Below are 14228 nucleotides of genomic sequence, written 5' to 3'. Positions count from 1 at the left end.
TTCTTATTTCCTTTCTCTTTTTATTCCTTTTACATGGGTCTTTAAATCAGAAAAAAAGGGGAAAGATACCACTCCTGGTCCCCATGTTTCCTATCTCAACCCCTGACCACGTCAAAATGCTGCTGACTGAGTCTGCTGTTCTCCAGGCTCTAACTCGGCCCTCAACTCCAAAACTGTTCCATGTTTATTTCAGCATTTAAAGATTTAATAATATCTTCACCCCTTTCTACTACAGTCAAAACTCAGCTCCACAATGGTTTACTTTAAATCAACTTTCAGTGGAGAAGAAAGGAAGGTGGCCAAGGGCAGGAATTTTAATGGTTGGTGATTATGCCTTCATTTTCAGACGGCCTTTTCTTTCGCATCCATCCAGTTTAACACTGGAGGCTAAGAGATGCACAAAAGAAAAGCAAGCCACCCTTGCACTGCTGAGTTCCACCGCGGGCTGCAGACAAGGGCCAGGTCTCCTGGCTCTCAGCCCGCAGTTCTTTCCACTGCTTCAGCGCCCCTCCTGTCCTACATTCTAGGACACTGGCAGTGCTGCAGGGAGCTTCATTAATTATGATAGTCTCGCTGTGTCAAATGGATTATAAATGGAACCACCTGTGGGGAGCCTGCAAGGTTACTGACAGAGGCTAAAAGGAGATTGGAAAGTGAAGGACTAGCATCTTCTAAATGCACGCTGTTATCAAACAAAACAAATCAGCAGAAATAAATTAAGCCTGAAAGACAGTTTCGCCTTTTCCAAAATTCTGACTTAGTGAATGCTGTGGGAGGTGTTGGTATGTTCATTCTTGCATAGAATTTGGTCGTTGATGCCATGCACAAGAATCAGTCTGGAAGTAGGTAAGTCAGGAATTGACCTGGGCTAGAATGAGTCCCCTCCTGTGAACAATACTACTCCAGACTAATGTGGGCCTAGAGATAGTTCTCCCAGACTCATAGCATCCTCCTCCAATCAGGACCCCCACATCCAGAACCGAACCTGGCTGTGTGAGGCAGAAGAGTTCTCAGATATCTGGCTGAAGAATACTGGGCAGTTATGCCACCACCTAGTGTAGAGATGACCTTGTAGGTCCTTCCTCCAAGGGCCTCATAAAGACTTTCTATGTTTCTAGCTGCTGTCTGAAAATTATTCTGAGCAGTTTTACCAGTAGCCCCATATCCTTTGCAATTTCTGCAATCTCTTGCCCAAGATTCAGTGTGACATATGTAAACCAATCTAATTTCTTAATGCATCAGTCTATTATGTTGAGCTCCTACTCACAGATGTGAAATGTCTACTCACTATCTACTGAAGGAAGAACAGACCTCTCACCCCAGCAGCCTTTGTCCCCATCCTCATCCAACATATAATGGTCACCAATAATGTGTCAAATTCTGTGCTTGGTGCTGAGGAGGTCTCTCCTCCACTAAAGCCTCTCCCTTTCAACAGGGAAAAATTGGATAAGAATCACCTAGGAAACTTTTCCAAACACCATATGCCTCCTCTCTCACAGATTCTGGTAGAGCCTTCAGGGTTGGGCTGAAAACAACTATTACATATGCAGACACACACACACACACACACACACAATTGGAAAGACACAGAAATTAGTGCTCACAATGTAATAATGCCATAAAAGTTAGACATGGGTTGCTACAAGGTATATTAGATTCTCACCTAGCCCAGGCTTGAATAGAAAATGGGGGATTATTAGGGATTGCTTTTTAGAAGGTATCTGTGCTGACAATTTTTAGGATGAGTAGCACTTAGCCAAAGAAATAGAAGAAAGATAGTCTAGGCAGAAGATTCTGGATGTGTGAAGGCATATGGGGAGATGAAATAGGAGGGGATTTTGATAACTACAAGGACTTAAGTAGTTGGGAAAGTCTCTAGACAAAAGGCTTAAGAGAGAGACAAGAGCTGTATCATTAAGGCCCCTTAGGCCATGTTGAGGTTTGGGAGTCACTGGAAGGATTCCATGAGGAGGCAGGTGCAGTCATCCAGGTGAGAAATGCTTAAGATCTCACCTAAAGTCAGGGGATTGGAGAGGAGGACAGGGACAATTGGATGTGGTGCATAAGGAGAAGCAGAATCCAGAAAGAAACCCAAGTTCAGACTTGGAAAACGGAGTAAATAACGATGTTGGTCACCAAGTTAGAGAGAACAGAGGAGCAGTAGTAAAGGCAGAGAACAACAACTTTTGGACATGGGGGGAACCTTCTGGAGCAGTGCTCCATGGTTAATAGTGCTGAAGTGAGACATGTGATCTGAGAGGACTGAAACACAGATTTGAGCATCATCAGCATAGTGGGAATTGAAGCCCTACCAAGAGTGTGCACAGACAAGAGTCCTGGATTACCAAAATGGAAGGTTTGAGAGGAAAGAAGATCAGTTTACAAAGGAGACTGAGATGAAAATCACAAGAGCATTATTAAATAAATCAAAGAAGGTTGCAAAGAAGGAATGGCCAGTGGTGAAGCTAACTATGAATTGGAAGTGTCCACAGGATTTAACAACAAGGTAGTCACTTGTGGTGTTGGCAAAAGCAGCTTTCTTGGAATTTTGGGCATGGAAGCTTGGCTAAGGAGGAGGGGAAGTGAATGGTAGATGATGAGCTGGGGCAGCAATAAAATAAAATAAAATAACATAAAATAAAAAGACTTTTATAAAGAGTTGCTTACAGAGCAGTGGGAAGATGGGATTGGATGCAGATGATGTGCCAAGAGCTGTAGCAATTGTTAATAGAAGCAATGGGAACATGAAGGAATGCAGAAGCATGGAGCAGTCAGAAAAGACTGCAGAAAAAAAAATGTTTAAGCTAATCTTTGAAGGAGGGCTTGCCATTTATCTAAGGAAGGAGGACTTTTCTGAAAAGAGAGGTGGCAAATGCAAAGGCAGCAGGCAAAAGAAAGTACAGGCATCGTTAGGGAATTCTAAGTAACTCTGTTTTGGACTATCTCCTCCTTCATAAGCCCTTCATTCCAGCCAGACTGGACTGTTCACTTGGACCCAAATTCAGGCTGCCTTTGATCACTTCTCTTTATTCACACTGTTCCCTCCATTCTGAAGGCCTATCCCCTGCCACCTTCACCAAATGTCCAAGTTCTCATTCCTCGTGGCCCAGCATGAAATCCGGGGCCTCCGTGAATCTTCCATAAACATCTTTTTCCTTCTGCTCCAAATGGGAGGAATCTCCCCTCTTCTCCTGCCTGGCATTCTCATAGCAATGTATTCAGATCTTTCTTATAGCATTTTTCATGAAGCCTCATAGTTACTCAAGGAAAGATCCTTGAGGCCAGGGACTATCTTTCTATTAGGATCGGTATTATCCTCAGTACCCAATGTAAAGCCTTGGACTTAGCAGGCCTTCTGTTAATCCAGTGGTTCTCAAAGTGTGCTCTTAGGACCCGCAGCAATGTCTGGGAACTTGTAAGAAATGCTGATCCTCTGGCCCCACCCCAGAGCTACTGACTGAGAAACTCTGGAGGTGGGGTCAGCAATTTGTGCTTTAACAAGACCTAAGATGATGCTGATGCAGCTAATGTTTGAGAACCACTGGCTTAGCTGAGGGTCTCTCTCTTTTTTTCCCTGGAATAGAAATTTGTAACTGCAGTGTAGTAGAAGCATTTCTCATCACCTATATAAGAAATCTTTTATTAGCAAAATAAATTTGAGCAATAGAGAAGTGGTTTGGGGGAATTGCAGTGTCCCTGGCTTTAGTAGCATTCAAGAATTAAATGTTGAGGCTGGGCATGGTGGCTTATTCCTATAATTCCAGCACTTTGGGAGGCCGAGGCGGGAGTATTGCTTGAGGCCAAGAGTTCGAGACCAGTCTGGGCAACATAATGAAACCCTGTCTCTCCAAAAATAAATAAAATTTTTTTAAAAATCTTAAAGAATTAAACATTGAATGACTGAGGTTTGAACTTACTGGTGGCCAAATTTCCTACTCTCCCTCTTTTTTCTACTTTCTCCTATGCTTTATTTACTCTGCTTCCCTTTCCACCTTTCATTTTCACATTTAAAACTGTCTTAGGTTATAGTTTTCTGAGAGTGAGTACTTTGGAGAAAAGATGCTATAAAAGTCTTAATTATAAGCCACATCTAAACAAAAATTTGCAATAAAAAGCAAAGATTTTCCAATAAGTTCAAGTGGATTATTCCAGAAAATTTAGAATGAGTGGAGAAACATTCCCTTTTGCTTACATTCTTGCAGCCCTTCTGTTTATTCAGTGGTTCTCAAAGGGTGGTTTTAGGACTAGCAGCAGTGTCCGGGAACTTGTAAGAAATGCTGATTCTCTGGCCCCACCCCAGAGCTGCTGAGATAGGCCTTCAGAGACAGGATTTCAATCAATGTGGAGAGACACATTTCCTTGGAACTGAATTCACTTCAAACCATCCCAGGAATACTTACTGCTTGGTAAATTTCAGCATTTACTGCAGGTGTCAGCTCCCTATGGTGTAGAAAGCTGCTCTGAATTTCTGCCAATAATTTTTTAGCTTTTCTATTACCTCAGCCTCAGGTGATGATCAGACAAGCTCTAAGCAAGGCAAAGGTCTCACAAATGTGCAGCAAAGATGCCCCAAACTAGCAGTTGTCCTTAATAGGCAGCCTGCCCTTTGCTTAATGTCTGAGCACTTTCTCATCAATCCTAACAATTTATTCACTTGTGAGAGAGATACATAGTACACATAAATATATGTGTATATGTGGGTATGTATGTGCACATAATGTGTATATATATGCTATATATATGTATATCTGGATACATATATACATATATATATATATATATAGAGAGAGAGAGAGAAGGCTGAGTGAGAATTTCAATAGCTCAAAAGGCTGTGCTATTAAAAGGTTTTTAGGTTTTTTTTAATCCACTGTAGTGAATTCACAGATATAAGGGTCAATCTTGATACAAATTTCATAGTATCTGTGTATAATACCTACTTGTTTTTAATATATACAAAAACAAGACAGTGGAGCTAAATACATGACCACAACATACACATACACATTTTCCTTTGTAAATACAACAATTGTGGTAGATATTTCCTCGTGTAAGAGGAGCAACACACATCAGAGGTGCATTATATAACGTATAAAGACCACTTCAGTCCCTCCCCAAATTAGATGTCTTTGGGGAAAGGGAAGGAGACACCAGAATTTAGAAAACAGATCTTCCAAGTCTTAAATAAAGAACACTATGAAGATCTTTCTTTCCCATAAATATCTTCATAGTTTTGATGACCCTGTTTTAGGGAAGCATTGAATTCCAGGTGAATTTGAGTTTCAGAAAGTGTATTCAGAGTCCAAAGAGACACTGAAAGGTAAAATTCTTTACCCCTCAGAATTTGCTATATCTTTGCCATATCCAACTAGGTTAAGTACATTGATCAATTCATGGTTAAAGAAGTAAGAGTCCTAAAAATGATGAGAAAATTCGTTATTTCTTTCTGTCCCAAATATTTCATGGTTTATCTCTGAGATTCTCTCCTGAAAACTGAGGCTAATGTTTAGTATCTAACGCTGTTTGCAGTTTCTTAACTATTTGGGAGCAAGTTAACTTTAAAAGAAAGATATCCTCTTTTTAAGTCTCATAATGTTGACATCCAGATTATAGGAAATTATTTTTCACTATGGAAAGGACAATTATAGTCCTGTTTTTCTCCATGTCAACAGAATATGAGCTTTAAGAGAGGATTTTAATCTCTGGAGACTGGGAGGGTGGACTGTGTTTGATTCATTTGATATGCCCAGCGGGGGCGCCTGTTTTCTTCTCTGGCTTGGACTTGCTACTCTAGCTCTGTCTAAATATATAACATAGTGCAACATTCCAAGGAACACTGTCAACCTTGGTGGGTGATACTAATTTACAAATAAGTATGACACATTAGAGCCTTTGGGAAGGGAAGGAGAAGCCCAGGCACTTAGATGACACTTTATGTAAGAGGACTGGAAAGCCAGGATCTATTTTTGCTCTCAACAGTTTCCTGAGCATTGTAAACCAAAAAGTATCTGAGACACATCTCAGCCAATGTAGAAATTTATTTTGCCAAGATTAAGTACATGCCCATGACACAGCCTCAGGAGGTCCTGAGAACATGTGCCCAAGGTGGTCAGGCTACAACTTGGTTTTATACGTTTAGGAAGACATAAGACATTAATCGATACACATAGGATGTATATCGGTTTGGTCTGGAAAAGTGGGATGACCGGAAGCAGGGCTTCTAAGTCATAGGGAGATTCAAAGATTTTCTGATTGGCAGTCGCTTGAGTTATTATCTAAAGACCTGGAATCAACAGAAAGAAATGTCTGGGTTATTATGATAGGGGGTTGTGGAGACCAAGGTTTTATCATGTAGATGAAGCCTCCAGGTAGCAGGCTTCAGTGAAAATAGATTATAAATGTTTCTTATCGGACTGAAGGAGTCTGTTCTATCAGTCTTAAGGTCTCTGTGTTGATGTTAACTCCAGTCAGCTTTGTCTGAATTCCAAAAGGGAGGAGGATATAATGAAGAATGTTCAACCGCCTCTTCCCAACATGGCCTGAACTAGTTTTTCAAGTTAACTTTGGAATGCAGTTGGCTGAGAGGAGGGGGCCATTCAGGTGGTTGGGGGGCTTACAATTTTATTTTTGGTTTACAGCATCTAGGCTCAGTAATCAAGAAAAACAAGCCCTCTTCTACGAATCAGTTCGATTGAGGTGGGGCACATTCTTCACTTTAGCTATCTCTTCATCTAATTTCTGCTTCTGTGCCTTTTCCCAAGCTTCCATCCCCTTTAAGGTTAGGAGGGGGAAAGGAGGGAACTCCTTAGCCCCACTCTGGAAGGAAAGTGCAACTAGTCTTGGCGGAGCTTAGGTACGTGACAGTCACCAATGCCAATCAACCATTTTGTTGCCCTTAGCTCCAGTCTGACCATGTCCTAGCACTGCCCCAGTTGGAAAATTCTAGATTATCCCCTTGTAGTCCTTTGCTTCTGGGACCCACATTGACGAGTTCTGCTTCAACAGGATATTTCTACCCACCTTCTCTTTTGGTTTGCACTTTTTAAAAAGACCCAACTCTTTAAACCAGATTAGATTTATTGGTTTATTTCTTCCTCTCCTTGTCATCATCCTAAAAATTTCAAACCAAAACTTATTAATTCAACAACTGGCCATCTTCTCTGAATGCCCTTGTGTATAGAAATCTATAGAAAGTGCTGGGGAAAGACTCAATAGGAAATAGTTGAAACATGAAGAGACATGAAGTCAATGAATGAAGGCGCGATAATGATCCAACGTAAAGGAAAATAGTTAATAATAGCTATTTTAACTAAATGCTTCCTCTATGCTAGACAGTAAGCTATTCACCATAGCTAAATGTTTTTCATAGATTATTTCATGTAATCCTCACCTGGGCTAAGTTTTATTAAACTCTATTTTACAGACAGCTTAGCAAGCTTCAGTTACATGTTCAAAGTCACAGAACTGGCAAATAGCAGAGGCAGGTTTAGAAAAGAAGCCAACCTTACTCATAAGCATGGGTTCTTTCAAATAAGGTATATACATTTCCCAACTGAAAGATTGCCTCTAAGCAGTTTCAATTCAATTTTAAGCAGTGGTTCTCAGCCTTGAACTATTTTGCCTCCTGCCCCAGGGAACATTTGGTCATAGCTGGGGATATATTTGGTTGTCACAAATTGTCATACAGTGCTACTGGCATCTGATGAATTGAGGGATGCTGCTAAACATTCCACAGTGCTCAGGACAGTACCCCACAACCAAGAATCATCTGGTCCAAAATGCCAACAGTGCTGAGGTTGAGAAATCCTGATTAGGAGGATGGTGGATTTGTAAAGCCACTGCCTAAAAAGTAGGTTGCTGTGTCTATAGCTCACTTATGTGCACATTATGTCCCATCACAGATGACAGCAGCCTTCTGAATCTAACTCCCTACCCCCTGGTGAGAAGACGGAAGAGAAGGTTCTTTGGGCTGTGTTGTCTCGTCTCAAGCTAGGTGGCTCCTCCTGGAAACCCACTGAGAACATCTGAAAAAAAATCACAAAACCCGAGGACCTCCAGACAGCTGAACCACACAGTTATTGGTTTTTGACTATGTTTTCTATGCTTCCTTATTACTTTTATCTGCCTCCCCCTGCCCTTTTAAATGATTTTACACTTGAAAGCAGCTGCCGTCAAGAAAAAAAAGAACAGATTCAAAAAGCAGGCTGTTTTTAAAAGGAAATTTTAAAGCTGACATTGTGCATGTCTGCTCCAAACCACGCCATGACAGATGCAAGAATTATGATTTTTAAATTATTTAAAGGTTTTTTTAAATGTATTATACGGAGGAAAAATATTTCACAGATAATAGTATATCTATAGCTCTTGCTGATCTCATGTTAAAATTTATCATATATGAAAGAAGTCTTTAAACATAGAAATCTATTTAAAACTGAAAAACTGTGTTCAAAACTCCAATCTATCAATATTAGAAATATTATAAGCAAACATATACCACCTCACCTATTGCTTTCTCTGCACTCATTTACATTTAGTCTTCCATTCTGTCAGAATCTAAGAGCTTCAACATAAAAGTATCTTAATTTATAATGCAACAAAAACGACATATGAAAAGTACTAAAATTTTGTAAATACACGATAATCCTAATACCTTCATACAAATGCATATGGGCAACTAATTTCTTTTTGATCCAATGATGTCTTTTTCAGCTTCTTGGAGAATGAAGTAATCCAGTTAGGAAATGGTGTAGTAACATATACAATTACCCTCAAATGTAAAATCAAATATTATTACATTTTGTTCTAATTGAAATCTGAAGCATGGTGTCTGCACATCAGCATAGTGTTAAATCTTATAGGGCATGCTGGAATTAGCTCAGATCATAAAAGTATTTAACATTTTGCATTGTTAATAAAGTTTTTTAGTTAAGCTAAGCTTGTCTCATTTTAGATGACTATGCAGATAAGACTTTTCCAATGTGTACTTGGTGTCTTGTCTTACGCTTAGACTCTTGAAAGCAGGACACATTAAGCAATACTATATTTTAGAAAGGAAGAAGCCACATGCTTTGTTTTTCTGCTCACAGCTTTGTTGTGATCTTCCTTCACTAAACTTGTAACATGGTACAAATTTTGTTATACCGTCTCCTGTTCTTCCTTTGGCCCATTTCCCAGACAGAATTTCCCATGGGTTGAGAGATCGAGTCTTCGCACTTTTTTCTTGTTTTCCATAGTCTGAAAAACCTTCAAGTCAGACAGGAGGCACCAGTGTCTATAGTACAATAGATGGATGAGCTAGATGCCGATAAGTGGTTTATCCAAGACACATCTTTAGTCCCAACCCTGTTCTTTCCCAATACTTATGTGCACAGCCATTTATATGTATACCAATATTTTTACCTAAAAACTAAATATATTAAGGCCTTTTGCTTTAGTGAAGATGAACTACTGTAATAATTATTGTATTAGGTTGAATTATATGAAATTTCCTATATTTGACTGTTTTGACCTACAAAATGGCAATTTCATATAGTTCACCCTAATATCCGATGTGGAAATTATACTTGGAATTGTCTTCTAGCTCTTTTGATTGAAAATGAAAGAATTAAAGGGTTGGAAGAAAACTTTATACAGGTCTCTATTTAGATCATACCAGCTGGTTTTTGGCCTTATTCTTTGAATCTAGAGTTGTGTTCCAACGAGCCAGTAATTAATGCATGGTTATAGGTATACCTGGCTTCAAAAAAAAGAAGTAGCCATGGAAAGCTATATGAGAAAATCACAATTTTCTGAATCAAATATTTGTAAAACAATTTGATTATTTAGACTCTTAGGGTGAATATTCCCTGGAAAAGCAAGCAATCCAGACTTACCTGGCCTGCAAACCTTGAGTTAAGCTTAATATCCTTTCCTGAATCTAATTCATTTTCACCCCCTAAGTTCATTTCATTTAAGATCCATTGTTTTTGAAATTTTGAAGTAGCCCAGTTTGGCAGCTCTCAGCACTTGCCTCTGCCCTCTCCTATACTTCAGCTGTATTGAACTCTAGCTTCAATCTAGTTCCTACTAATCCATACAAAGTTATTAACTGATAAGCCCAATCTTGTTCAGCACGTTCTTCTAAATGCCTGACCTAAATAACTTCTGCTTGGTTAACTTGTGTTCATTCTTGCCTTAGCCTCAGTGTGAAAGTAACACTTACCTTCTGTGCAATTGTCCTTTGCACAACTGAAGACTGTTAATAAATTCAGGTCTCACCTTCATGTCTGAAAAGGCTGTAGTAGCTATTCATGGAGATGGGAATTTGTCTAATTACCTAGCCAGACTTTATATTTAAGGTAATATATTCAGCTACCATATCTTTTATTCATAGTGCCTGTTTTCCAGCCTTTGATCAGTTTTGTAGTTCCTGTGGATAAACTCCAAGATCTAAAGATCCTCTTTCAGTAGCATATCCTAAAATTAAGTTTAGTGCTCAAAATCCTGGTAACCTACACTGGCCCATGGTTACAGCAGGTAATTCACCGTCTCACATTAGACAGGCCAATGCATCCCTTAGGAGCTGCCCCGCTCTCCTCTCACCTACCAAAGGATTTTCTCAGGTGTGGTTCCAAGCGACAAAGTTCTACTGTCTCGGCTTCCTGCTGGTAATTCGCTTTCAGATTAGCAATAACACTGAGCTGATCTCTAGGGTCAAGAAGAGAACATTGAACTCATTTTGTTGCATGTACCCACAGGCTTGAAACAGAAAAGAATGTAAACTTTTGTGGTATGCATTCACCCATTTCCCCACTATATCTTTAATATCCTGTGTTGATTTTTTTTTTTCAGATTACAAAGACAATACATGTTCTCTGTGGGAAATCTGAAAAATACTACCAAATAGAAAATAAAAATCACCTGAATTCCACCACGACTACATTGTTTAAAACCACATTTCTGGGTTTTAAATCAGTCAGTGGCTGGGCCCAAAGGCACTTTTGGGTAAGATAAGTGAAGAAATGCCCACAAGGCCAAGGTGTCACTTAAAAAAAAACAAACAAAAAAAACAAGCCAGAAAAAAAAAAAAATCTGTCCACTAATGTTTTGCACGTATCTAGGAACAGACTCACTGCAAACCTCTGGTTATGCCATTATTCAGGGGCACAAAGAAAGCTTAGAAGTAGCATAGTCCTGATGCCTCCTCTAATGAATTAAAGCTCTCGGGGGAAATTCTAAAATTGCCAGACCATTTTGTTTCTCTGTGCTCCTATGAAACCAGTCAGGATACTGAGTGTTTGGCAATACTGCCACCTACTGAAAGCTGAGCTTCAGAGTGAGGTGAAATAAAGACAGAATGTAAAAGCATCTACTTTGTTTTAAACAGCAAACAAATGGACCAGATTAACAATTATCCGATCTGGAATTTAAAACTCTGAAAGTGTCAACATTGAAAGGATTAAGGATATCATCCAGTCAAACTTCCCACCCTACCCATATACCCAAGCAACGTCTATCATTTCTTTGTCTTAGGAATGTCACCAAATACAAAATGCTCAACTTTCAGGTAACCATAGGTAGGATGAGAAAAAGCTGTGATACTATTGGCCTCAGGATAAATTATTAGAATTAAATATGTAGACCATAATAGACCTAAGAATATAAAGGAATTGAGTATATTATAAAAATGACATTTCAGATCGATCAGAAAAGTTTGGTTTATTAATTTATATTGGGATAACTGGTTAGCTATTTCTTGAGAGAAATATTAGATCTATACCACATAATTTTTATCAAAATAAATTCCAGATGAAATAAAGATTTACATATTCAAGCACATAAATAAACATACAACAAGACTAGCAGGCAATGTGGGTGGATATTTATATAATTTTAGTGTGAAAGAAGCCTTTCTTTGAGTGACACCAAAGGAAAAAAACAGAAAGAAAGGATGGATGGAATTTGACTGATTAAAAATGCTAAACTCCTATGTAGTAAAAAATAACAAACCAAATTGAGAAAACAATATATGCAACAAGAAGTATAGATCTCAAATACATATTAAGAGCTTAAACATCACTACTTTGGGGACATTTCCATGATCTACAACCCCCTTCTCAACCAAGTGTTTCCATTTCATTCTTTCCTTATTGAACGTTTTCATTATTGCTTGTTTAATTGCCTGTTTATCCCTATTAAGTTGGAAGTGTAAGAAGGCAGCAACCATGTCTATCTTGCTTATTGTTGTATCCATAACACCTAACACAGTGCTAGACACAAAGCAAATGCTGAAAACATACTTATTGAATGAGTGAATAATGAATGAATAAATGACATTTTATAATTCAAGGAGAATCAAACTTTCCAACAGAAAAATTGGACCAAGAACACAAACTGGCAATGCACAATAAACTAAAATAACCTACTAATAAATATGAAAGTGTTTTAATATACTAGTAATAAAAAATGCAAATTAATATGATATACTCCTTTTTATATGTCAGAAAGGCAAAGGGTATAAATAATTAAAATTCCCAGGGACAAAAAGGAAGTATAGAAATAAACATCTTACAGAGTCAACAGGAATGTAAATTGATTCCACCTTTCTGAAAAAATATTTTGGTAATATATTTTTCCTGCATGCCTAGTAATTCCACTTTAGGGAAATTCTCCTTTAAATGGGTCAGAAAATAAAATGAGCTAAGATGCATTTATTCATTATTCAAAAAGTATATGCAAGAAAGGATGTTTATAGCAGCATTATTTGGATAAGCAGAAAAATGTAAATAAGCCTACTTTATAGGGTTGGTTAAATATGGTACATCCTTTCAATGGAATACTGTGTACCAATTAAGAATAAGCACCATATGTGTATTTATTGAAATGTACAAGCTGTATTGTTAGATGAAAAAGGAAGTTATAGAGGAATATTTATAGTACGATCCCTTTTTAAAAATATGTGTATGCATGTGTGCATTAAAGAGTCTGAAAGGATACTTGCCAAAGTGTAACAGCATTTATCTCTGGGAGGTGAGATTTGGAGCAATTATATTTTCTTTTCGCATATCTGTAACTTCTAATTTTTCCACAATGAGCATGTAGTATCTGTATAATTTTTCAGGGAATAAACAATGATGTTCACAATATATATTAAATGAAAAACACATGTTATAAAACAGTATGTATAGTATGACACAATATTTGTAAAAAAGAAAATTATATATAAATATATCTATGTATGTATATATATGCATAAGAAAGCTAGCAGGACACACACTAAAATGTTAATAGTAGTTCTGGGTAGTGGGATTATGGGTGATTATTTTTTCTTTTTGCTTTTCTGTGTTTTCTAATTTTTCTACAATGAACATGTATTACTTGTGTAATAAAAACTAATAATAAAAGTTTTAAAAAATGAATATGTGAGAGAGACATTTTTGACTCACTACTTGTCTTCATCCTCTTCCCTACCCTATTCCCATCCCCTTCTTGGCTTATTCTTTGTCAAAATATGGGCAGTGGGGATATGGAGAGGAAACAACAGGGCACCAGAGCTTTTGAGAATAGAAGAGACAGAGAGACACAAAGACGGGTGAGAAGGAAAGAGAGAGAAAGGAAGGAAGGGCCTGGAAAAGAAGGTAAGAGAGAAAGAAAGAAACTGATAAGTGAAGTCAGTAGGGGAAGGAGTAAAACAGATTTAGAAGCTTTTTCACTAACAAGAGCAATGTCTTTAAATTTAGCTCAAGGTTTCTGATAGCTACAGCAAGAAAAAGAAATACATTAAGTTAAATAATTTTGTTTTCTAATAAAAGGACACACACACACACACACACACACGCACACACACACACACCCCTACATTCCTGGAGAGATATCTAGAAATGAAATTCTGACAGGAGTATATCCCAAGAAGGTTTTCAAGGGGCAAACTGTTGTGGTCCAGCTGGGTGCCAAGGGCTGTACAGTACAGCTTGGAGTTCATAGACTTTCATGTGAATCTCAGATGTGCTGCAACCAAGTACATGCCTGTGGCTAGCAGTTCCAGTATCCATTCTCTCCTTTTCTTCTTTAGTAATAGAGAACCCAAAGACACCACTAGTCACCTAAAGTAAGACTCCCATTTCCCAGGCTCCTCTGCATGTGAGTGTGGCTGTATAACTGAATTTGGCCAAAAGTGTATGAGTAGAAGTGCGCAATTTCCAGGTAACATTCATTAAATAAAGGGCATGCATTTTCATGATCTTCTTTTCTTC

General features: G+C 38.2%; 1 protein-coding gene across 2 annotated transcripts in view; it reads left to right on the top strand.

Moving 5' to 3' along the window:
- The window catches only part of RGS7BP (regulator of G protein signaling 7 binding protein), a 109529-nt gene extending 96135 nt beyond the window's left edge, over positions 1–13394 (top strand). The window contains exon 6 of one of the 2 annotated variants that reach the window (XM_055252483.2): positions 7899–13394. In XM_055252483.2, the coding sequence (XP_055108458.1) occupies positions 7899–7990 (92 nt within the window). In that variant the 3' untranslated portion in view covers positions 7991–13394. The remainder of the gene's footprint in view (positions 1–7898) is intronic. The other variant, XM_063623270.1, reaches the window with a different exon arrangement.
- The last annotated feature ends 834 nt before the right edge of the window (positions 13395–14228 follow it).

The sequence above is a fragment of the Symphalangus syndactylus genome, chromosome 18 (assembly GCF_028878055.3).
Source record: "Symphalangus syndactylus isolate Jambi chromosome 18, NHGRI_mSymSyn1-v2.1_pri, whole genome shotgun sequence".
Lineage (NCBI taxonomy): Eukaryota > Metazoa > Chordata > Mammalia > Primates > Hylobatidae > Symphalangus > Symphalangus syndactylus.
The sequence above is the reverse complement of the archived record's forward strand: the minus strand, read 5'-3'. Positions and strand labels throughout refer to the sequence as shown.